This window comes from Labrus bergylta, chromosome 6 (genome assembly GCF_963930695.1).
Source record: "Labrus bergylta chromosome 6, fLabBer1.1, whole genome shotgun sequence".
In the NCBI taxonomy this organism is placed as follows: Eukaryota; Metazoa; Chordata; class Actinopteri; order Labriformes; family Labridae; genus Labrus; species Labrus bergylta.
In genome coordinates this window covers 11,374,182-11,399,187 of record NC_089200.1, presented here as the reverse complement: position 1 = coordinate 11,399,187, position 25,006 = coordinate 11,374,182, and the positions used below count along the sequence as shown (strand labels likewise).

Here is a 25,006-nt window from a genome sequence, read left to right as displayed (position 1 = left end):
TTTATATTTGGTAACTTTACTATGATACGAGGGTCTTTACAATTACCATAATGAATGAAGTTAGCTGTGAGACGCTGTGTCAGTGTCTTTTCTGTAAAGTCCTCCAGGCTGAGTTTTCAAAGAGTTTCATTACGGTATGGACTTTTGTTTGTTTGTTTGTTTATTTGTCCTTGTCTCTAAATCGCATCAGGATCAAATGTGTAATCTCAGCTCACAGTTATGAGGTTATGTTACTGATGGATTGAGATCTTAACTGACAGACACCGGGATATCCTCACCGGCTCATCACTGTGGACCGCCGCTGTGTCAGTGTTATTGTTGAAGCAGAGAGAAGGACAGGTGTCCAAGCAAAGACAGAGAGGGAGATCCTTTTTTACTTTGTGCGTTTCTGTGAGAATATCCTGAATAAGCGTGATCATTTCATCGACTATATTTCGGTAGAATTTGTCCAGAGAAGAGATTGCCTTCTGAGTTTCCCCACTGGAAAGCTCAGGCAGAGATTCTGCCATCTCTGCCCTTCAGAGTGCAAGGATTTTTTCCATCTGTGCAGGAAAAAAAAAACACCTTGAAGTTGGTGATGTTCATGTTGATTGGAATTATCAAAGGGTTACATTTGTTGCTACATGCAACTAATTGTGGCATTTTCCATTGGTCAACATGCTTATAGAAAAAGTACGTTTGACTTTTCGGTTCAGCTGAATGTGAACTCTGAATGAACATTTTTTGTATTTTTAACAAGTAGCTGTAAAAGTTTATTTTTAAATCCGCAAATGGGCAAAACTCTTAAACTCTTACTTTTATGTACTATATTTTTTGTTTGTTTTACGTCTGATACCGTGGAAGGTTGAAGATTCACACTAATATGTTGTCCTCTGTATGGAACAATTCAGTTTGGATTAATATGTAGACATGTTGTCGTTGTTTTTCACACTCCCAATCAACAGGCTGTCAAACACGCCGCTCAGTTTCTGTATGATAGTAAACAGACACCTGAATTATTTGTTTTAACTGTTTCTAATTGTAGTCTATCCATTATGGAAAAAGCTGTGTTGTCTTTCTAATCCTTTTTAAGACAATTTGTGCTGCTTTTTCCTATTTTTCCAGTAACAGTAACAACGTTGAAAGTGTTACATTTCTCTACATCACATGTAGATTGAATATGCTTCAAAGAAACCTGTGATGGATTTAAATCTTGTTTAGCTTTTATTTTAACGTCCTCTCCTCTGAGAGTCATTGTAGCATCATTTCAAAGTGCTTAGAGATGCCCTTGTTGCCTGTTACAGGTGCAGTGTATGAACTTATACACACAATACTTCACTTTTGCATACTGAGAGCCTTTTTGTGTCCGGCAACAAACTCCTATGATATCCTATATTTACCACCGTACTGCAGCTGACCTCTTCCTGTTAAATATTCTACTACTACTATGTGTTATTAATGGAAACAAAGTCAGCAACCTCCAACATCTCTGAGCAGCTCTTCATTGTAAACACTGACAGCTATTCCAACCATACGCATTTGTCATAACTCATGTAATCTGGCCCAACACGAGTTATTTATTTTGAAAGCACAGAATCAAGAACGTGTTTTTGGATGCTTGTCTGCTGCAGGCTTCACCTTTGGCATGCACCTTTATAGGAAGTGAGTCAGCCACTCAGCCTGGCAAAAATGGCATGCAATATTTTCTTTTCTTAGAAAGGCAAGAGGGATTCCTCACCTTTTTCCACTCAGCCAGCATCTCCTTATCCTTTCCACTCTTCCTTACCCTCCCCGTCTGCCTCTCCTCTCCTCTCCTCTGCTCAGCTTGCTTGCATTTGATTTCTAGAGTATACATTTCCTTTTTCGACTCCAGCAAACTGAACAGTTCCCTTCTCTCAAACGTGTGCTCTGCAACCGCTCCCCTCACACTCTCCTCTGTCTTACTCCAACCCTTCATTTCTCCTCCAAGTTGTCCAAGAAGTCCTGAAGAAAGGATCTGCAAACTAGAGGAAAAACAAACATACAAGCTAAGAAAAGATAATAAGGACTTTTTCACTTTTGGTTAGCTTGAAAATGAGACCACCACTCATTCTGGTACAATAAAAACTTAAATATCGACCTGTTGTCTGCCTTTATTTGTTTCTCAGACCGAAGCCCTCCTTAAATCAATAAGTCTTCTGTGTAGGCCCAGTTGAAATTTGGACTGGGTTTTTCCTTCACTCTCCCACAGCCTTTTGCCTTGGTCTTCTCTCCCTTCTCCTCTACATTTCTCTGACCTCTGTCCTCCTCTCTTTATTTTTCAGATGGCAGCCTTACAGAGTCCGTTCTATGGAGATAAGATGAATCTTTATTCCCTTTGTAAGAAGATAGAACAGTGTGACTACCCCCCTCTTCCCTCAGATCACTACTCAGAGGAGGTAAGTACTTCTTCTTTTACTCCTGGTTAATCTACTTATGGACCTGCTCAGTGTTTTTTTTTTTTTTAAAAGACTCTACTCCAGAACTTCTTTTAAACAAACTTTAGAAAAGCACTCATTTTTGTAAGTAAACTCCTTTTTTAAAGCAATGGTGGACACTTTCTCTTTCTCTGTGCCAGTTTGCTGATTTTTACTTGTGTTGACTATAAAAAAGAATTATTATGTAAGTGAAATCCGCCCAACTCTCTGTGCCACAGCACAACGTAATCTTTCTCTGTGATCAAAAGGCCGGCTATGATTTTAAACCGTTTGAAAATTCAATGCACATATCAAAAGCATCTGGCCATGCTACAAAGTGAGCTGAAACTAAATTGGCTCGAGTGTCATGTTTCCCTTACTAAATGTTAAATCATCTGCTGTAATTTTTGCAGACTTACCCGTGCACAAAATGAAATGTAGTCGGGCCGTGGTTAAAGATGGCCTTATTGCTGATTGGTGATGATGTGGTTATGAATGCACAGCGCTTTTGTGTTTGCGTGCCCTCTTTGTGTGGGTGGCATCTTTTTTTCTTTTCTCCAAAATATATATGAAGTCAAAACACATGCGAAAACTCTAGAGGTACACATGCAATCAGGTACAAGATCTATTTAGCATCAACACTGTGCTTTGATACTGTGTGTGTGGTGTGTGTATGGTGTGTATGTGGTGTGCGTGTGTGTGGTGTGCGTGTGCATGTGCGTTCTCTTGCTTCATAATAATTATTGCAAAGCTTCAATGCAAAGGACAACATGTTGTCCACTCATGTATGAGGTGTAATAACGATCACACCAGTGTTCTTGCAGTATTTTTTCTCGTACACAACAAAGTACAAAAAGCATACGATAACACTATATTTAATACATCATTTATAGATCATATATTTGTATCAATACTCATTTCAGACTGTTTCATTGCATTAACAATTTTTGAAACATGTGACACTTGTAGACGTTTATTTTTCTGTCATTAAAGGAATCAGTCGGTGCTGTATATATACTCTATATTTTAGAACACATGTAAAAGTTGAAAAAGCCAGACTGTATTTTTCTTGGACATTTCAATGTTTTAAATATATTTTCGCAAAAATATACAGCACAGTCAAATGTGCAACCTAAATGATCTCCATCTGTTTCACTATATTATCAGTTTATCTGCACACACAAATCGACAATGGCTTATTAAAAGTGGTGATCTTTATTAAAGCCTCACTAGTCAAATAGTGAACCCTGATGGTGAGGAGGTGGGCTTTCATTGCACAGTAGTGTTTTCTTCATTAGGTTTATAAAGCCTAATTTAGTGTGTGTGTGTGTGTGTGTGTGTGTTTGCATGTGCAGGACCAAATAGGAAAATATGTATATTTTGTTACAACAGCTCCCTTACTCCACACATACACACACCACACTGAGCTCCTGCGTTGCCCCACATGTCACCCCCATCCATGAGAAAGGGAGACAAAGTGAAAGAGAGAGGGAATGATAGAGCGAGAGACAGGGCGATGGAGAGATGGAGATGAGGGGGGTGCCTGCAGCGCCTGTCTGGATGTAAACAATGCTCCTGAAGGATCGGCAGCAAACTGTCAGCTGCTCATCTTTGTTGTGTCATTTAACCATCTCCGTCTATGCTCCCCCCCACACGCCTCCCTTCACTAACTCCTACTCCCCCCTCCCTCCACCTGACACCCCCACCCCACTCGCCATGCAAAGAAGCGCATGAATATTTTACATATCTGCTCCCCCCCCCATCTCTATTCTGTGGGACTAATTCTCAGACTGTCTGAATTTGCATCTTTCTCCCACTTTCTCTCACACACACACACACACACACACACACACACACACACACACACACACACACACACACACACACACACACATACAAACACAGCGGCTGACGAGAACTCGTCCAAGCCGGTGCCATGCAACAGCGGCCATGAAGTCGGCAGATGGTTACCATAGCGACCTCGCGTAGATGTAATTTTTTTTCTTTCCTCCCCATCTTTTATTCTCCTCTTTTTTTTTAATGATGGCGGTGGCTGTTCCGCCTGCGAGCCTGTCTATCTATCTGCTCCAATCAGCCGCTTCGCTTGGCTTCAAGTGTAAGCGCTGTCTCCGGATGGCAATGGAGTGGCAGCAGTGTATGCGTGCGAGTGGGTGTGCCTGTGCGTGTTTGTGTGTGTTTGTGTGTGGGCCTCAGGTAAAAGTGAAATCAGTAAACCATTATGCGATTAGTGCGCTAACCCAGCCTGGTGTCTCCGCCTCAGCTCGGGTACTTGTTGCTGTGTAAGTGAAATTAAAGACGGAGCTCTTTAGGAGGCATTAAAAGACGAGCAGGTCTGTTAGCTGGAGTTTTTTCTCATTCATAGATCTGCCTTTTTTTTTTTTTTTTTCAAATATACAATTACATCTCAATGTCACTGACTGTATTATTTCCCTCTTTACCTCCTTACCAACCCCTCCCCCCCCCCCCCCTCCCCCCCTCCCTGTCCATCTCACCAGCTGAGGAACTTGGTAGATATGTGCATCAACCCCGACCCGGAGAAGAGGCCGGACATCACCTACGTGTACGACATTGCCAAACACATGCAGAACATGACACAAGGCAGCTAAGCCTGGAGTTACACAAACTTTAGCTTGCAGAACTCCTTCCCCTCCCCCCTTTGCTTTAGATGCCGGACTCATACACATCTATCAGCTTTTATACGATAACTAACTCATAAGTTAAGCCCCCTGTGTTAAGTAGAACCTGCTACATATTAGTATTTCAAAGGTGATGGTTCTGTGTATAACATGATGTAGACACCAAACCTTACCTGCGCTAGGATAAAGATTTAAGAGATGTTGCTTAGCTGTCTGACAGAACTCCCCTTTTTTAGACTTATATAATGTTACATCGCTGAAAGTCAATATATTGTAACTCACATGTGGATTTACATTCAGACATTCAAATCGTTCTTTAGCAGCTGTGCTGAGCAGATGCTACATCGGACATAAACTCTACATATACATTTGTATTAAAAAAAAAGTTAGGTGTTAGCCTTCTGGAAACAATTAGTGCAGATATCCTCTAAAATGACCTTGTAGGCTTTTGTTGGGTCTCATGAGTAGGAATAGGTTTTGTTAGTTTTGATTGATATTGATACTTTTATGAAGACTTAACAATCCAGGTCTTTATTAATAACACTATGAATACTTTTCTCTTACTATGTTTCTCGCTAGATGTTTTCTTGATGTGACATTTGAACACATCATTCTGACATTTTATTTACCTTTGCCTTATAGTCATTCCACTACATATACTAATTAGTGAAAGAGTTTACTGTATGGGTGTAGAAAATTACAGAACCGACCTGAAAGTCTCCATGAAACAGAACAAAATGATCAAACATCTGAGTGCACGGTGAGTCATCAGAAATGTGAAATGTTTTACAGGAAGAGAAATTACATCAAATTTAATGTAAAAATACTCAGATAATGCTTTAATGAAATATATTATGCAGATAATGTCAGATAAATTAGCATTTAACACAGGAACCATTGAGGATTAAAACCATTTCATGGGGACTTAAACAGAACAGGGCTTTGATCCTCATCCCTGCTCATGAGACCTCTGGACAGCAAGTGACACAAAAAAAAAAGCCTGAAAACTTTGAGCACAACAGTGAAGTTCAAGTAAAGAGACTTTCACTCAATGGCAGAAAGAACGGAGAGATATAATAGAGTGTTTGATGGTTGAAGCCTCGTTGTGTTGCACTTTTGACCCTGGTACTGGAAGTCTGGCAGGGTGTTAATGTCTAATGAATGTATAAGGAAAGGAAGGATCATTTCAAGGGTAAACTGGAGACGTGCACGGGGGAGAACATGGGCAACTGTCTCCAGAACACTTTGAATGTTAGTCATTTTGACATCTATGTATTGTTTTAAAAAATTTAGAATTACTCTTTTTTTTTTTTTTTTGACAGCCTCGAAGAAGTAGAAGCTGAAACTAAATGTCACTGACATGTAATTGTTCCTCCTTTGCTTGACTTCTTATTATTACATATTCTGAGTTTTTTTATTTTATTTTAAGGAATCTAAAAAATACAGTGAGAGGAAAATCTAAAAAAAAAAAAATCTTCACATCGTTGTCCAGTGGATGCTTTCGACCCACCAGAGGGGGTACAAAGTGTGGTTATTGTTAAAGTTGCTGTGTGAGTTTGCAGTCGAATTGTCTTCTTAAGCAACAAATAATGTTGGAGAGAAATCAGGGTCTACCCTTAGGTAACCGTCCGCTTCACAAATAAAATCACAGCCTAACTACCTAATTTTTGTCCTCAGCTGAGAAACCAAAGACACAAAAAGAGAATTTAATGTAGGAGTTTTCTTTTTTTTTTAGTTTAACAAAGAAAAAATAATATGCAACAGCAAAGGAATGTTGTCATGTTGTTTTGCTGTAGATAGCGAGTTCCTGTAGTTTTGAGTCTGTAGTGGCCTTATATTCATTTGGCAGAAGTCAGCAGTGGATGAAACTAAAGTATATAAACATATAAACAAAATATGTTGTTTTTACTGTTAATAGGTTTACACCGGGGGGCTCTCAAATGACCAGCACTGACTCCCATTGGTTTACATGATTACAATGATATCACCTGGGAGGTTAAACACGCTGTGTTTCAGAGCATTATGACTTATCTTTTTAAATGATCAAATACAGTGTTAACTGTTCAATCAAAATATTGGACAAGCAGACCCATTCTTCTTTTTATATTAACATTTAATTACATCTTCTATATAAAAAAAGTCAAAGCAAGACAATGTAAGTTATTTTGTTTTGTTAAACAGAATATGTCGACATTGTGTTAATATACAGTTACTTGTCTGAGACTTGCAAATACATTGTTTGCAAATGTGCACCTTCTTCTTGTTGTTCATTTTACAAAGCCTTTATTTTACCTTTTTTTTTTCTATTTCAGTAGTCGTGCTTTCTTTCCATCCTCCTCTCCCACAGTTCTGTTTTGTCTTGAATCTTTGTCCTCTCTATTTCGTGCAACTTGCAAACTATTTTGTGAAAACTCTGCTCGTATGTTACATATGTATCTGTCATAAGACCAAAGATCCATTTCAGATTTAGTAAAAAGGTTTCAGAACACGTGATGGCTGTTAATTGGCTTTAAGTGTATCGTAGATGTCAAGTCTGCTTTTTTAAAAACAATATTTATAAGGTGTTTTCATCCTTCCCCTTGTTATGAACGTTGAATATGCAGTACAAAGTCATGTTGCATTGCCTCAAATGATATCCCTTTAATAATGGTTAAAGCTTCTCTTTATGTACACAAACTTTTTTCCCACTTTTTTTTTTTTTTTGAAACCCTCAAAAGGAGACGAATTGCAAAGTCACTTTAATAATCATGGAACATTGTTGATGGGGAGAACTTTTGGTCTTTCTATAACTTCCGTTGACTCAGTTTACATTTCCACAGGCTCTCTGTCCATGCAATGGATCACCCCAGGGGGTGTTCAAAAAATATGATATTTAAATGGATGTTTTAGGATTTGGTTTTTTGGTTCTCTTTTTTTTTTTTTTTTTTTTTTTTACATTTCATGTCAAATTGAAGACCCTCCTCACAAAGGCATTGTATGGGAAGTATTGTAATAAAGCTTTCAGTTTTTGTTTGGACTTTAAAGTGTGTACTTGAAGCTCTTTAGAACCAGCACAGATGTTTGATACCTGAATGTACAGTATGACTCGTGATGATACCAGCTGAAGGGTTAAGTGTGTTAATGGTTCTGTAACACACTGTGATGAACAACAGGATCCTGAAAATTACTTTTAAAAAAACTATCATCCTCTATTTGCCTAAAAGTCAGAGTGACAAACATTACATTTCCAGTGATAGAGGGACATCAGAACTGACACTTCTTGAAAATATGATGTAAATGTCCAGACTTAAAAAGAGGATGTGGATAGTTACCATTTTACCCTGAATAGAAGAAAGCATGGGATATAAAAAGGTACGTTTAGTAAACTAAGCATCCTCCGATTGAAGGCAAAAAGAACGCTACAACGTCCATCTGCATGAAGACATTAACTGAGACCAGGAGCATGCTTGCATTAAACTCGTTTTTATTGGAACTATTGTAGCCGTAAAGTTATATACTTTATAACTAGCACCAGTATGAACCTAAAACAACTCCAGCTGCATTATTGTGTTAGCGTGCTAATGCTAGCGCTCTTTAGTTAGCTCGTAGCTTCACTGTAAATTTACACAAAATGAACGTGATCTAAAAACGCTGACATGGCATTCAAATAAGCAGTGAGTTCAGTATGTTATTCTTCTTTTTCTCTAGTCCCTCAATTAAACAACTTTTATACATAAGGGGATGAACCAACCGGCCGTCCCGTCCATGTAAACACGCTGTAGATACGGCTAGGACAACATCACAGCAGGACTCGGGTGTCACACTCATTGCAGACAGTCATGACTCACAGAAAAATTTTCAGGGCATATATTTGATTTCTGCTACATTTACGTGTGAAAAATTGCATATTCTTCCTTTAAATCTCATCTCAAACAATCCATGAAGAAAAGATGTATCAAAAAAGAATGAATACAATTAAAGAGATGAAAACTCAACCCGTCCTATTCATCGCCTGCAGGTTGCAGAAGTTGCCTCTTCATCACATCTTTGTCTCAACAGGACGTAAAAGCTGCAGTTTTCACTTGTTTCTTTCTACAGTTACTACATCTTTGAATACATGAACAACAGGTCCAGAAATATAGTTTGGACAATCTAAAATGATTACAAGAAAAGAAAAAAAGGGTATAATAATGTGCAATCCATTCTAAATAGCAACAGTTTAAAAGCTTGCTTTGGTTATCACAGATGAGGAGAGGACTGTAAAATATTCAGACACCTTTGACAAAGGTGTGTCTCATCTCGTGTCATCTATAGCATGTTTCAACTGTCACAAAGGACTCATTTAAACTTCAGATATAAGTACATACAGTATAATCAAAGTAAGGAAAACAGAGTGGCAGGATACGAGAGAGCTATCATGAAAAATGCAAATCCTATTCAAGCAGTTTACGAGTCAGTGTAAACAGAAACGTGCAGAAATGTGAATTTGGTGATTCGGTTGGTGATCCCTTCCATCCGGCCTTTATTCATCAGTGCGTCTTGATGATGGCATTAAGATCTAGGAACATTTTCATAAACTACAGAGGTGAAAACAAAAGCATTAAATTGTTGGGAACTCATTAAACCGATACTTTCTTTGAAATACTAAATTAAGACATTTTCAAAGTTGCCTTCAGATGAGATATTTTCAGCACTTATTCAGAAACAACAAGAAAAGTAACTTTACTCACTTGGATTTAATTCAAGCATCACATCTTTGTTCACATCACTGTGGAAGAAATAGTGAAGATTGTTTTTATAGAATATAATGTGTATAAGATATATATAATGTACTTTGATCTAGACATTTCAAGTATGGGAGCTGAACCTAACAGGTAAACTAGGAACATATTTCACTTATTGGCATGTCCTAATTAATCTGATTTACATCATTTAGTTAGGCTGCAACAGAGGTCACTGCACAGTTACTAAAACCCTTTCGTCAGCTGTTAAAAAAAAACAAGGATAATGATAGAGTCCAACTCTGGCAGAAGATTAGATGTGAAATGATCATTACTTTTGGGATCTTCTCCTACGAAGGACATAGGCCATGCTGACGACGGCGACGACGACCAGAACAATCAAACAGATGATCACAACAATGACAGCAATGTCGTTGTCTGTAGAATGATGGTCATAGAAAGAATGTCAAAGTGATTGCATTTATATTTTAGATAAAAGGAAATGAATAGATTTATGGATTGTCTGTCTAAATTACATGGTTAAACAATATGTAGTATAAAGATAAGACAGCTCTTACATCGAGTGGTAACAACTTCGTGCTTCAGATTTCCCTCAAATTTTTTATTGCCAGCAGCCACCTGGAATTAAACAGAAAAATAACCTTAATCAGGAATTGTAGTTTTTGAAGAAAAAGAGAAAACATTTATATTATATATAAAAAATCTTGACAACATAAATATTGGGATCATACAAACCTCCAGGATGTATGTTGTAGAGTAGCTCAGATCTTTGAATGTAAAAAGACATTCTTTTGTGTTTTTTTGGGTCATCACAATGTCACCGTAACGAAGACGTGCAATGTAATACCCTCCAGGTCCATAAAATCTTCCTAGAAGAGTGCAGGTTACTTTTATCTCATTATTCCCTAGTAAAGTCACCGACGGTTTAGAGATATCAGCTGGTTCTGTTGGAAAAAACAACACGTTTTACTTTACAAACAACTTTACAAATCTAACTGTCACAAAGTCTCAGAGAAAAACATGGAGAATGACCACTTTTATTTGAATCAGAAGTCTATTATTAATATGTTTACTATTCATTCTTCACTGATCATTGGAGCTTCATTGTAATTTCCATTACAGCTTATAGCTCCTGTGAGGAATTTTCTGTTTGTGTCAACTTTTGCGACCTTTTTGGATGTAACTCTACATTTAATCTCATCCTGCTGTCTTTTAACAGTCAAACGTATCACTCACTGTGAAACCTTTTCTCTTAAGAATGAGAAGAAGAAAAAAAAAAGGCTGTTTTGACGGCTGGATGTAGTTAATGGTCTAATCATCTGACACCTTCACAACAGCAGTGTTTACAGGAATAAAAAATTACTTCATTGAAATCTTCTTCTTGCAGGTGGACTCTTTTGCTTTGTAGCTCATAAAGAGGCTTCAGTATAAATATAAGTCTGTTTTATAACCAGACTGAGTAAATGAAGTATAGTTTGTCACAGTTTGAGTCTTCTCTTTAAAGAATTATGACTTTCAGAAAGACATTCACTTTGACTGATGAACATTTGTCTTAACTTAATATTCAACAACACGTGCAATACATGACCTTTATACATAACCCGGATAGTCTGTTATTATTTTACACATGTTGACTCTAATCATCTCAAAAAGAAACTTTTTTAAACTTACTGCCAACGAGAGTCTCAACAGGTGACGTTATTTTGACAAAAACTTTTTTCTTGTAGCGGGGTTCAACACCACATTCATAGTTGGTATACGGTTCCAGTTCATCAATTAAACATCCTCCACGTGAACTTTTACCTGTAACAAGGGTTTCAAATTTCATCTTCGTCATTTTTCTTAACCAATAGTTGAACATGTTAACAATCAATAATTGAGTTACAAAACACACATCTTTTCCTCAGTTTGTTTAATTGACACCATTATACTATCACAACAGTTACATGAAACATGAATTCATTAAATACAAACTATTTAAATGAATAAAAAACAAGGCTCTCTCTTGAAAACAGCACTATTTTTAGAGTTTAACTGTCCTTATTCAACGTCACTGCGTAACAGCACAAAGCCAAATGTGGCCCTACCGCCGTTTCTAGACTAATAAGGCCGACCAAATGAAACACCTTTTTAAAATCAACATAAAGTGTTATAAAACCATCGACCCTCTTCACAATACACATAATCCTCCTGGTTTGACTATTGGAGAAAATTAATATATCTAACCGTTCAGGAGTTGTGAGCACATAAAATACATTAATCACCATATATGTTTATTAAATGGAAGCCTATTACATGTTAACGCTGGTAAATTTGTAAAGAAAAAAGATTTTCTTCTTTTCAGAAATTCTAAACGGTTATTAATCGATTATTGATTCATCATTAACATCTGACTGAACAATAAGGCATCTAAGACCAATCAGTCTGTCAATCAAAAAATCAATCATTATTTGTCAGTGGAAGTTCATCAGATCTAGCACTGCAAACCAAAGCCCCTTAATATTCACTAGTTATGGTACTGGTCTTAGTTAGTTTGGTATTTTTGTCTATTTCAAAGTTCAGGTTTCCTTGTTGTGATTTATCCTGTCTATCCTAGTGTTGCTTGTTTCCCTTGTTTCAGTAGACTGAACCCTTGTGGTCATTCAGTAGACATTTTTTGTGTCCACCTCAGTAGACTGAACATTTCAGCATGGAAACTAACTTCTGGTTTTTATGCAGTATGGACTGGATGCATCCTTTCAGGAAATGAATTGTATTATATCACCCGCAATGCTGTGCGAAATTAAACGTAAATCGTCACTTCACGTGCGCCTCCAAATAAAAAAAAGAAGAGCATGGATTAATTGAATACATTTCTAATCTAGAGTTAAAGTCCGGTCTGAAATCGCTACTTTAATTAACAAAAAATGTAACAAATGTTTGCAACCTTTTCCCCTCTATTTAAATAATGATTTCCAAATTTCTGTATGCATCTTTATTGGTTTATTGTACTTTATATAGCCTAATGCCTATTACTCTCTTTCATTTCTCCCTTTTGTGATTTTATTATTTAATCTGTCTTTTACTTGATTTGCATTGCAATACTGTTTTTTGTTTAACTGACTGTAGTCTATATGTGCATTACTCTTCTTGAATAAAGCTAAAAAAATAAAAATAAAAAAAGAGGACGGATGCGGCCGGTTCGGGTAACTCAAATGACCCCACTTCCGTACTGAATGAACCAGACCCAAGTAGGAACAAATATCTGCCAACTGTGCGCGCCTACTGTCTACTGACTACTGAAAGGTTGTGTAGGCACTTTGCAATTCGGATTCACCCATTGTTCCTTCCCTTCTGTGTCAGATCATTGTTGGATGTCAGTTGTTTGCCAGTGTCTCATTACCTGTGCTTAACAGTTTTTCACCGTTTTGGATTTGAATTTAAGTAAGTTTTTGAGTTTGCCTTTTTGTTAAAATAAATAGTTTTTTGGTTTCTGCACTTTGGGTCCAGTTCATATTTTTACACCACATGACAAACTTATAGTTAACTCATCAAAGTTCATGAATTTTTTGGCTTGTTAAGTGAACAACCAGTCATTTACTGACTCAGTTTTAAGCTGCAAATATCAATATTTTTTACATTTGACTATATATTGTATAAAGTTATTATGTGTTCGACGGTAAAACGCCAAAGTCCAAACAGTGGCGCCTCTGTGAGGTCACTGATTTGTCGGTCACATCCTCACTCTTTGTTTGATGTTCAAAGTCATCCTGTTCACTGTGAGGATTTATAAGGATCTTAAAACACTAGTGTTAGCTCTATTTACCCTCTTTGGGGACCAACTACTGCTGGCGGATCAAGAACATGTCACAAAATGTGCATAGCTTGAGATTTTGACTTAACACCCAGTTAGTTCCTTCAGCAAATACAAGAGCTTCTATCTGAGCATCCATTGGCTTATTTACCATTGTGTCAGTCATCTGACGATACGTGAAAAATGAAGAGACATTTCTTCAACGGAAATTCTTTTTCAAGATTACTATCCAAACTTTTATCACTCAGGATGCTAAAGTGTTAGCATGTAGCATCATTTACATTTCCAAATCATATCTAACTATTCAGGTGAACTGGCCATTAAAAGAAAAAAAAAAACTACATTCATGTTGACTTAATAAGAAAATTGGGGAGAGTAGCTTTACTTACTGTGTTTATGTTTGGAATGATGAGGGACACAACTGCAGAGAAAAGACAACTTTGTAGACTTGGTTAAGACATCTTTACATTTCTGACTGGTTGTAGTCCAACTCAACTTAACAGAAGTGTTGGTCACAGACGGCGTTGTGATTGTAGTTGTAAGATCTGTAAGAAAACGTTAGACATCTGTAAGAATGAAATCATCATCAAGCTGATTGTTGCTCTGATTAAACTGAAGTAGAGTAAACATACCACAGTCAATGTTGAACTTGATAGCAGTTGTGTTCTTTATGGTAACATCGTTTTCCTTGATCTGACCCATACAGCTGTAGTTTGTGAAGGGCTCCAGCTCAGTCAATGGCTTAATGGGCTTACTGAATTCATCAATATCTGAGGAAACAAAAGAATGACATTTCTTCAACCACTGCTGTTTGTGCCTTAGTGCCTGTAAGCATTTCTCTTTAGGATTTAGAACAACAATATCTCCACCTGCTCCAACATTTCAGATTGCTTTAGTTTTACTTGAAAGTGTAATTCCTTTTCATCGCTTTCTTACCACAGTGTAAGTATTCAATAGAAAATTGTCTGTTTCAATGTAAATCAATTCATAATGATGGCAGACAAAGTTTCATCTCACTTACCCAGACACGTGTATACAATGGTGAGATTTCTGCAGTTTTGAGGGAATGTTGTTCGTATTTTATCTACAGGAAGTTCAGTTGGTATGTCCTGTTTTAATTCACTTACATTCAAATAATCTGTAAAGTCAAATAATCAAAATATTATACATGATGCAACACGATCGACGGATTGATGTTATTCAATAAATATGGTAGGACGCTACTATACATACCAACAGGGATGCTTTTGATCTTTATGAAGGAAGAGTCCATACACTTTGTGAAGGTGAAGGTTGTGATCAAGTTTGTGCAAATGTCATTGATACCAGGTTTGATACAAAACTCTGTAGAGTTAGTGCGGCATGGCTCTGCTGCAACATTATTGGATGCTGACATTGAAGAGCCAATGTTCCAATCACTCCTGTAACAAACATATCCTGGGATGCAGCTACCGTCTTCAATGTCTTTCATTTCTGAAACAAAAAAGTGATGCACAAATGTCTCTCCAAACTCAGTGCTTAACTACAAAGAAAAAAGATGCGTTTTGATAGTAGTTATTTACACTCACCCATTTGAGTTGTGAGTTCAGAAGTTTTATTTCCAGTGTAGCTACAGAACGTTCTGTTGCCAGCACCGTCATTAAATGCCACAGCATGTTTGTATTCAGTACAGGGCTTCAGGTGTTTGATCTTATGTGATGAGGTTTGGTTGGAGTGGACCACAGAGTGTATCACTTTGGTCTCAGGATGGGCCTCTTCGTTGATGTTTATGTCGTAGTTTCCAGTGGTAGCGCTTGTTATGTCTATCTTGAAGCCAAACTTGATGGTTGAGACAGCGTAAGAACCTGCACATGATATCAACAGAGTCGATTGTACTCACTGTATAAATCTACTGGAGTTGTAATCTACAGTAGTTTTTAAACCCATCGTCATACAGTCGTAAAACCTCTGGGAGCAAAAGCAAACTTATTGGTAGCCATAAAGGAAATCCAGCCAAGACTATTTTCTATGTGAGAATTTTTACAATGCAATTGGTAACTTGAGAGGGGAGGATTCAATTTGGGTTGAGAGAGTCTAAAACCAGATTGTTAGCTGCACTGCTACAGATGTCTGTCTAAAGAGATTTAAGTTAAAAGTTTGTCAGATAATATCTGATAGGAGGATCCAGGATTACATTACAACGAATAACAATCTACTTCCTTAAGCCAATGCAGAAGTGCAGTTCCTCAAGTGTTAACTTGAGACTGACTAAAAAAAAACCCAGAAAAACCATGATAGGATCCCGTTTAAAATACCCTTTTTACAGCAGAAATAAATGTTTACTTCCTGGCTGGGTGAAAACATGTTCTGGTCTTCGTAGCTCATTTTTGTATTTATAACAACTTGCAGGGGATTCATTATTATATGACTCTCCAATTTGATGGTAAGTTTTAAATGGGGCATGGATCTGTGAGAGTTGGGGCATGCTGGCTTTCATTCAGTCACTAACCTTTACCTCCTAGCTGCGTTGATGTCATTGGTCGGATCTTTCATCCACAAACAATATGGCTATCTGTGTGGTTTATGACTACTGGCCATCAGTTTGGACTCAAGCTTTTCTAATGAGTTATTGTTTTATTATATTGATATTTTAATGCTTTGACCAGGTATGCACTTTGCATACATGGTACATTTATTCATTAATCAGCAAGTGGATAGGAGTCAGGATTGTTGTGGGCTTTCTCTGGAGAGATTTTGGCGTTCAGTAGTGACGAGAAGACAGATATTTGAAGGCCCATGATATGTGTTGGTCACAAGCCTCTATCACCAGAGATACATGAGTCCATTCTTTGCTTCTTTAGTCTTAACAGCTGTGCTCAGCCACCAACAACGCAGAGTCTCACTCTCTGCAGGATAAGCAAGCCAATTCACCAGCTAATAAATCAACCACATCGACCATTTAGCTTTGATAACTTAACATTTGCCGACCTCTTGCTCCACTCCAGCACCATCTTTCATTTAAAAAAAGTCACTTCAGGCACGGACACATTTGGTGGTCCGTGGCTCTGAGTTGAGGCTTTAAAAAAACTCTTGTAACCATCCTGTTCAACTCAGCTATGGGCTACAGTAATTGTGTTGCCTTTTTTTGTGTGTTCTGACATAAAGTATCCTTGGGTCCATTGAAAGGTGCTATATTAATTCAAGCTATTATTATAATTATAATATAGTCATCATTATTACCACTAAATAGGTATTTTATTCGATTTAGAAAAAAGAACTAAGCTACTTACATGATGGAGGTGTTTTTGTGGTGGCTGGAGAAGATTCACCCGAGAAAAGAAAATACAACATCAAAATATTAATGCATGATTATGGAAAATTAAAGTACTTTTCCAAAGCAGCTTGGAAGGGAGCTTGTGTTTGGATTAATCTTTTCAGAGTTAGTTATGGTATCAAAGGATATAACAATCTTACCACAGTCCTGTACAAAAACAAACATGGAGCTTTTTAGTGAGAAAATTCCAACCTGCGGAATATTCGGCTGATTTCCATGCTTATATTTTTTATGAAGCTGTACACAGAGCAGGGTCTTAATACATAACCAGACATGGTAACTGTAATAAGTGAAGAGTGAGTGGAGGTTTGGGTGGCAGTGATCGAGGTGTCTGAAGACGTGACAGGAGCTACTGTCACGGTGCGTGGAGATGAGGAGTTGCCTGACAAGCTGGTGACCAAAGGGGTATCAGTGTTTGTGGTGTTTGGAAGTAAGAGGGGTGAAATATCTGCATTACAAGAAAACATTAGTCAAGCCACACATACAATCACTATCACAGCTCCTACAACACTAATAGGTTCTTGGCCAATGTCCCACTCACAGTGTTGGCTTTAGCAGCACGGGGCTAAAATACAATAAGATGAATTGAGCATTACATGTAACTGAGTTCAAATAGTTCCTGGTTGTGAAACCTGATTCAGCTTGAACATTACGAAGCTAAAGATTGTATCAGTTGTTAGCATAATGTTGTACCAATAGCTACCTAGCTTATCTTCTCAAAAAATAAATTATATCCTGTTTTATTAAAACCTTTAACTGACTTGACATAAAAATATAATTAAATCTAGCCTAACTAGGAAGTGTCATTTAAAAAACTCTCTCAGCTCCTGTCGATGAACTGAAGTCCATTTATAACCAATGTCAGTTACTTCAATACAATAGTAATATAAATCATCAACCATTTGTGCATTTTTTTGGGCCTTTTTGGCTTTATCGGATAGGACAACTAAATTGAAACAGGAAATATTGGGAGGAGTGAGTGGAGGATGGCATGCAGCAAAGGGCCGAGGTCACATTGGAATAAAAACTAAATTGACGTTTAACACATATTAACACAAATGAATATGTCTGAACACTATGTACCCTCATATCAGAGAACAGAATTTAGATATAAAGCCTGTAGTGAAGGCAAGTTTGCTTAAGCTGGGCTAAAAAGCCAAGGACTCTGTGTAGGTAAGAATAAATGCAGTCCCAGCATCCATTTCAAAAGATTAAAGGCAAACCTAAACATGTTGAAAGTTGTAACAGGTTCACATTAGTCTTGTCTGCTTATCATGTGTTGTTTCCTTCTGTTTCTGATATTAAAACATGGAAGGGGAGGAAACCAAAATGGAATCTAATGTCAACCTAACTTCTTTAAAAGATTGATGAAATCTCTCACTGTGCACAGAATACCATATTTTCACTTGGTGAGCATGCTTATATCATGAGGTGTTTCTGCTTTTTGAAACCGATGACAGCAGAGAAATGAAGCAGCATAAAGACAGAGTGAAGTGGAATAAAACATTTCTTTCATCAAACAGTTTTGATGTATTTGAATGTTGAAGTGTTATTGTGTTCATTTCTACTTACCAGGGCCATTTTGACCTGGAATTACAAAAGAAAAAAAAACATTAGAACCATTTCAGCGTGTGTTCTTGATGGTTAACTGCTGATGATCAGACTAATGAAACTGTTCCTGCAGGCCTGAGGCATTATCAGGTCACATAGAGGAAAATGTGGCCATTTTGAACTTCTGTGAGAAGCAACAATGTGCAACGTTGCCATGACAATGTGGCCTTGTTATTTTAGATTGCAGACCACTATTTCCTGCTTTGCAATGAAACCAACCTTCAACCAAACCCCTTTAAAAGATTGAGGAAATAAAGTTTATGGTCTCACTGTGCACAGAATACCACATTTTCATTTGAGATGTAAGACGGAGATAACATTTATTGTTGGTGTAGATCTTTTTGTTTCTCGGGTTAATTAAAATAATTTGATTTAATTTATTGATTAATTTAATTTGTACTTTCCGTACTTCTGCCTCATGCTCATGCTTATCCACAACCTAAAGATATCTTGAGATAAGTAGATGAAGTGTATAGTTAACAGCAAGAGAACCAAGGGTTAAACCTCAATAAACGTACACCCCAAGTTACACTGTTACACTTACATTCTACAGTTCTACAATTCAATTTGCAGACGCTTTTATCCAAAGTGACGTACATCAGAGAGAGTAAGTAAAACACAAGCAATGATCTAGAAAAGAAGAAACAATGTCAGTAAGAGCAAATGATCAGCTTTGAGTCCGATCAGACACACAGGTGCTGACGGGCATTGCACAGAGGCAGAGCACAACATAAAGTGCTGCTGGTTTTTGGAACTGATGGCAAAGGAGAAATGAAGCATCATCAAGAGAGCGATAGGTGGCATAAAAGATGAATATCAACCTTGGCCTACATCTTTTATCATTAACATAAATAATAAAGGGAATCTTAGAGCTGCTCGACTTCAACCTCTAGAATGACCATAATCAGTCCTCCCCCTTTCATCATCATTACAATTGCTGTTGTTCATATTACACTGATCAGTCTATTATCATACTTTGTTGCTCCTGATAATACTGCACATCGGCTACTTTTACCATTATTGTAGCTGTTTGTATCTGTCCTTCTATTTCTTTCTGCATCTCACTCTAACCCACTCTCCAAGACCAACACAGTTTCTGCAGATGGCTGTTCATCATGAGTCTGCTGCCTCTAAAAGGAAGTTTCTCCTTGCCGCTGTAATTTTGCTAAAAGTTGCTCTTGATGGATTCATGTTGCGTCTTTATAGATAATAGAACAAAGAGTGAGGTCTTTTACCTGCTCTTTTGTTAAGTGTCTTGAGATAACTTTTGTTATAAATTGGCGCTATACAAATGAAGATTGATTGATTTCATCAAACAATGATTCACTAGCTGCGTTACATCTCGCATTACTAGATGTGTCATTCCCTACTCTCTTTCTCTCTGATTTCCAACTCTATCCACTGTCCTATCTCTCAACTAAAGGCACAAAAAGCCCAAACATAAATCTTTAAAAAAGAAAATAATAATAATAATAGTAATAATTAGAATATAATAGCCATAAGAGCAGTTCAGGTAAATGAAACAGTAATATGAGATAAAAGAATAGATAAGAAAAGTAGAAATATCAAGAGGGAATAAGAGCTGTATAAAAGGAACTGGAGGAAAATGGCTAAAGCTTTAAGAGAATAGTAAGCGATAAGACAACAATTAGAAGTAAACAAAGATTAAAATTATATATATATCTGCAGCATCTCTCAAAAGTACTGAATGTACTTTTAAGGGCGTGAGTCGCACACATTTTTGTGGCGTTCTTCAAACTTAATTACAAACTTCTTATAGATGGGCTTATTTTACAAAACAGTTATTCACTTATTCTTCTATCAATTAACGATCAATTATGTTTGTTTAATTACCAAAACATATAAGTTTGTATTTCAGTTTTAATAATAGTTAAGATAAGAATTTACTAAGATCAGTATCATGGCATGTGTTTTTTTTTTTAATCTCCATTCCACTTCATTCAATGTTTTAATTCTTTACTACAATCATATATGTTTTGGTTGCATCAATAGAATAAAACAAGTAAGAAGTTACTGTTTGTTTTTGGTAATGTAGCTGACAAAAGGTCTATAGGATAGGAGGCGTTTAATGTTGAATTTAGAGGAGCGTCAGATAGCCTCGGAGAAAACGGAGCCCCATGGACAGAGGCTTAACCCCCCGAAGTGTCCCGGGTTCAAGTTCGACCCTCAGCACTTTGCTATGTGTCAATCCTCATTCTCTCATCTGGGTTTCCAACCCTGTCCACAGTACTCCTCCACAATCAAGGCATAAAAACCCAGAAAAATAATAATAATTAAAAATAATATTAATTTGACTTTACTTTACTTTACGAATGAAGCTTTAAGAGAATAAATCCTAGTCCTGACATTGAAGCTAATTCTTTTGAAGCTAAGTCTTTTGAATCCTTTTTATTTCTGTATTCTTTTTGCTGCATGATGGAGGGCAGGCCACCAACTGATCAGTACAGTGCAGTACTTTTTGCACTCTTTTCACATTAGCAATACAGCCACAAATGATCGTTTCATAAAGAATGGGCCGTTCTTGGATAACAAAAACCCACCTTTTTATCTTTACAGTCACATTACTAAAAGAGAGACCATCACTCTGATTTTAAAGGTAATTACTTACAGTAGCCTGAACCCATGATTCCAGTGCAGAGCAGCAGGATGAAGTAAGTAATCACACCTGCCATTTCTAGGACTGAGGCAGAATGTCATGAACCAAGTGGCAGCTCTCTGCGTGTGCAACACAGCAAACCTCCCCACTGGTTCAAGAGATGTGCTCAAGTGTTATACAGTACAACCCCAAATATATCTTGAGCTGCACTTTGGTGACAGGAAGTTTAATTGGCACCATGCTAATGTGAACAGGAAATCAATTATCTCAGTCTCACTTCTTCTTTTATATTCACTTTTTTTTAATTACAATTCTACAAATGCTTTTATCCAAAGCGACGTACATCAGAGTAAGTACAAGTATCTAGAAAAAAGGAGACCATGTCAGTAAGTGCAAACGATCTGCTTTGAGTTCGATTGGACACACAGGTGCTGACAGGCAAAACACAACATTGACTGCAGTTCTTCAGAGCTCTAATCAGTATAGAAACCATCTTCAAAGTTGTAGTTATCAAACAAAACCATCATCATTACCATCATCATCATCATCATCAATAATATTGAGACCAACATCATCATCACCATTAAGGTTGTAGGTATTCATGAAAGAGCTGGGTCTTTAGTTTTTTCTTAAAGGTACAAAATGACTCTGCAGGCAATACGAGGCAAACATGTCTGGTGTGAACAGATGGGAGGGTGGAGGAGGAGCTGCTTGAAGCAGTGAGTTAAAAGCAGTAAACATTTTTCTTGTATCTGTGGCTTTGCATATCTTGTTCTGATATTATGTTGTCTTGGCCGTTTTCAGGCTGGAGGAGAATGAGATATGTCTTTGCTTGTAGTCATTGAGGTCAGCGGACTGTTTGGATTTTTGCCATTTTTTATTAGGGATAATAAACTGTAAAAAATAAAAATGATGGTATTATTTCATAGTTTTTGCTCAATATGTGCATGAATATATACAAACAACACAATCAGGACCAAGAGGTAATTTACTGACTCAAGTTAGCTCGGGTAACCATAGACTGAAAATATGAATGGATGAGGCCTGAGTGATGTCACCCATTTGTTACTGCAGAGGGCTTTGGAAGCCATAAAAATGCTGTCCCAGTCTAACTTTCAGTCAACCCAACACCAGGCTGAGAGCTGGAGCTGAGGCAGGTTTTAAGCCTCTTGACAAAACATCATATCGAGCCCACCTGTCAATCAGGTCAGCTATACACGCCTTATTGTGAAAAACACTTATTATTCATAAAAGTTAACACAAAATTCACCCCCACATACAGTGTGTGCTGATCGAGACATGAGCTAATGAGAGCAACTTTGTTTTTGAACCATGCTGTCAACATGTTAATTTCTGCTGTAAAAACAGGCTTTTTTGAATGGGTGTGTATGTGATTTCCAGTGCTCCTGCAGCCAGCCTCAAGTGGACACTCACTCACTGGATGAACTGCAGGATTTTGCTCTTCTGCATCGGCTTAATTTTTCTTAGGTTGCTGTTTGGGTGTGACATGAAGCAGCTAGCTATAGCCACCTGTCTCACACAGTTATCTAAAAATTGCATTAGTCTACACCTTAAACAGTGGAGCAAGATTTCAAGATTTTGAAATTGAAGACGCACCAACGTCTTTTAAATCGTAAGTGTGGAAGCATTTTGGCTTCCCCAAGACAAAAGACGTGAGTAGACAAAAAACGGGGAACTACACAAATAGCACAACCAACATGATGCTGCATTTAACACGACATCATGAGAAGCTCAAGTCATCTTCCCTTGTTGTGAGAAAAAAACAAAAACATTAAAAGGCCAAACCACACTGAGAAGCGGGTTTGCAAACTCGCTCGCCTGAGTGCAAAAGCCAAAGAGATTACTAAGTGCATTGGTGTTTTCATGGCAAAAGATATGAGGCCGTTTTTCGTAGTTAAAAATGATGGATTTAGGCTTTTGACAACACACGCATCCCATCACACTCTGACATCAGTGATGCTAAGGACATTGTGAGGCTTCTGAAACCTCTGAAAAAAGCCATGACTGTGCTGTGCGACAAAAAAATCCAAACTCTGTCTCATTGAGCCCTTAAAGCTTATGATCAGACTCCCTCACTGTGGGCAACATGAAGAGAGCTATACTCAACAACCTTTCAGACAGATACACTGGGGGAATGTAACTTGGAGTGCACTGCATTGGACCCCAGATTCCAAGTCTGCCTCACCTAGAGGAAGACTAGCGGCTGATTGTTTTCCACAGGCTGAAGGACAAAGCTTTGCAGTTGCACCACCAGGTATTTATTTTACTCTCTTTCTCTGAATGTGTACTTTGATTTTTAATGACGTGGTTAATTGTTATTGCCTATGTTATGCTATGTAACTGTTGCTTCTTTTCTGTCTCTGCTATTTACAGTCCCATTTTACTGTGGAGGAAACAGATGAGGATGGCCGTACACCTGCAGCAGTACAGCCTGTTGACCTGACAGACACAGCTGGAGATGAGCTGCCACAACCTTCTCCCAAGAGGACGGCCTTGGAAGACCTCCTTGGAGTGACTTTCACCGACGCAGCACATTCTAGCCGAGGCATTGATGCAGAATTGAATATGTAAAAAAAATGAAACATCCATTCCCCTCACAAGCTGCCCGCACAAGTCGTGGAAAGAAAAAGCTCTGCCGTACCCACTGTTTTCCCTTCTCGCTAATGCATGTCTCTCCTGTTACATGTCTGGTGTAAAGTCAGTAGAAGTGTGCTGTGGTGTGTCTGCTCGTGCTTACCTCCCAAGGTTCACGCTGCGTCTTTAAGAGAGGCTCAGGTCTTTGTGGTGTGAGTGATTTCAGTCAGAAAATGGTTTTAAAAAAGTTTCAGAACATTTATTGTAAAAACTTCAAAAGGTAAAAATCTCAAATACAAATCAGTAAAAGTAAAAATATAAAAATGTAAAAAATAAAAGTAAAATACAAGTTCAAAAGTGTAAACCTGATCGTGTAGACATCTGAGGATTCGTAGAAGCGTGATACATCCACAGTAGATAACAAGTTCATATGTGGTTTTAGCTTGAAGACTGTGAACCATGCAGATACGCAGAAGCGTTATACACCCACGAGGTGTGTGTGGTTTTGCTATATAGCAAATTTATCCTGACCTCACAGGTGCATAGGCGCCATGGATGCATGCAGATACACTGCATTATGATTGACAGGATATGTAAAAACAAAGAAAGTAGTTATGACTATAAATGGATTAAATTATAATAAAAGAAACGAACACAGATATAATAAAAACAAATTCAACAATTGCACAACTCTTTCTGATCTTTCAACACTCCACACCATCCAGCTCTGTCCCTAGTGAGAGGTTTTCAATAGCAGGGGACATTGTGAATATCCAGAAATCTCAGCTTATCCCTAAGATTTTAGATATGCTGATATTTCTGTAAAATCCTAGCTAGGAGGGGAAAAGAAAGGAGAGGGAGAAAATAGAGAGAGAGAAAGAAAGCCATAGTTTGTTTATTTGTATTATTCTTTTGATTTGGGATTTGTTCAATAAAAAACATATATTTTCAGTTGCACTTTTGAAAAGAAGATAAATTTACTTTAGAGCCAGTGTTTTAATGGTTTGTTCTTTATTTGTATTATTCCTTTATTTATTTATTTTTGGATTTGTTTTAGAATTCAATTGCATGGTTTTGCATAGTTTATAAGGGGATTCTTTAAGTTGGCAATGAAAGATGAGAGAAAATAATACAGTATTTTGGAGTTTTAATCATTTTATAATATTTTTTCATAATTTGTCTTCAGTCTCATTTTGTAAAATAAATCGTGAGAGAATCGTATCGTGCATCGTATCGTGCATCGTATCGTGCATCGTATCGTGAGTTCAGTGAATCGTTGCATTCC

General features: G+C 37.5%; 2 protein-coding genes across 3 annotated transcripts in view; one reads left to right on the top strand and one right to left on the bottom strand.

Moving 5' to 3' along the window:
* Positions 1–8,024, top strand: part of nek7 (NIMA-related kinase 7) — a 58,913-nt gene extending 50,889 nt beyond the window's left edge. The window contains exons 9-10 of the mRNA XM_020656825.3: positions 2,283–2,396; positions 4,931–8,024. Of these exons, the coding sequence (XP_020512481.1) occupies positions 2,283–2,396; positions 4,931–5,041 (225 nt within the window). The 3' untranslated portion in view covers positions 5,042–8,024. The remainder of the gene's footprint in view (positions 1–2,282; positions 2,397–4,930) is intronic.
* A 493-nt stretch (positions 8,025–8,517) lies between these two features.
* LOC110000006 (receptor-type tyrosine-protein phosphatase C) lies at positions 8,518–24,186 on the bottom strand. Of its 2 annotated transcripts, none has more exons than XM_065955735.1 (14): positions 24,087–24,186; positions 18,471–18,485; positions 16,855–16,878; positions 15,154–15,429; positions 14,819–15,058; positions 14,607–14,723; positions 14,218–14,355; positions 13,975–14,130; positions 11,464–11,595; positions 10,528–10,736; positions 10,350–10,410; positions 10,107–10,209; positions 9,781–9,818; positions 8,518–9,627 (listed from the first exon to the last, which is right to left on the bottom strand). In XM_065955735.1, exons 1-14 carry the CDS (start codon positions 24,127–24,129, stop codon positions 9,602–9,604), a joined length of 1,578 nt encoding a protein of 525 aa, XP_065811807.1. In that variant the 5' UTR covers positions 24,130–24,186; the 3' UTR covers positions 8,518–9,601. The 2 variants fall into 2 exon arrangements, with proteins under 2 accessions (XP_065811807.1, XP_029137342.2); XM_029281509.2 differs by lacking the exon at positions 24,087–24,186 and adding an exon at positions 21,139–21,318.
* Positions 24,187–25,006: the final 820 nt, after the last annotated feature.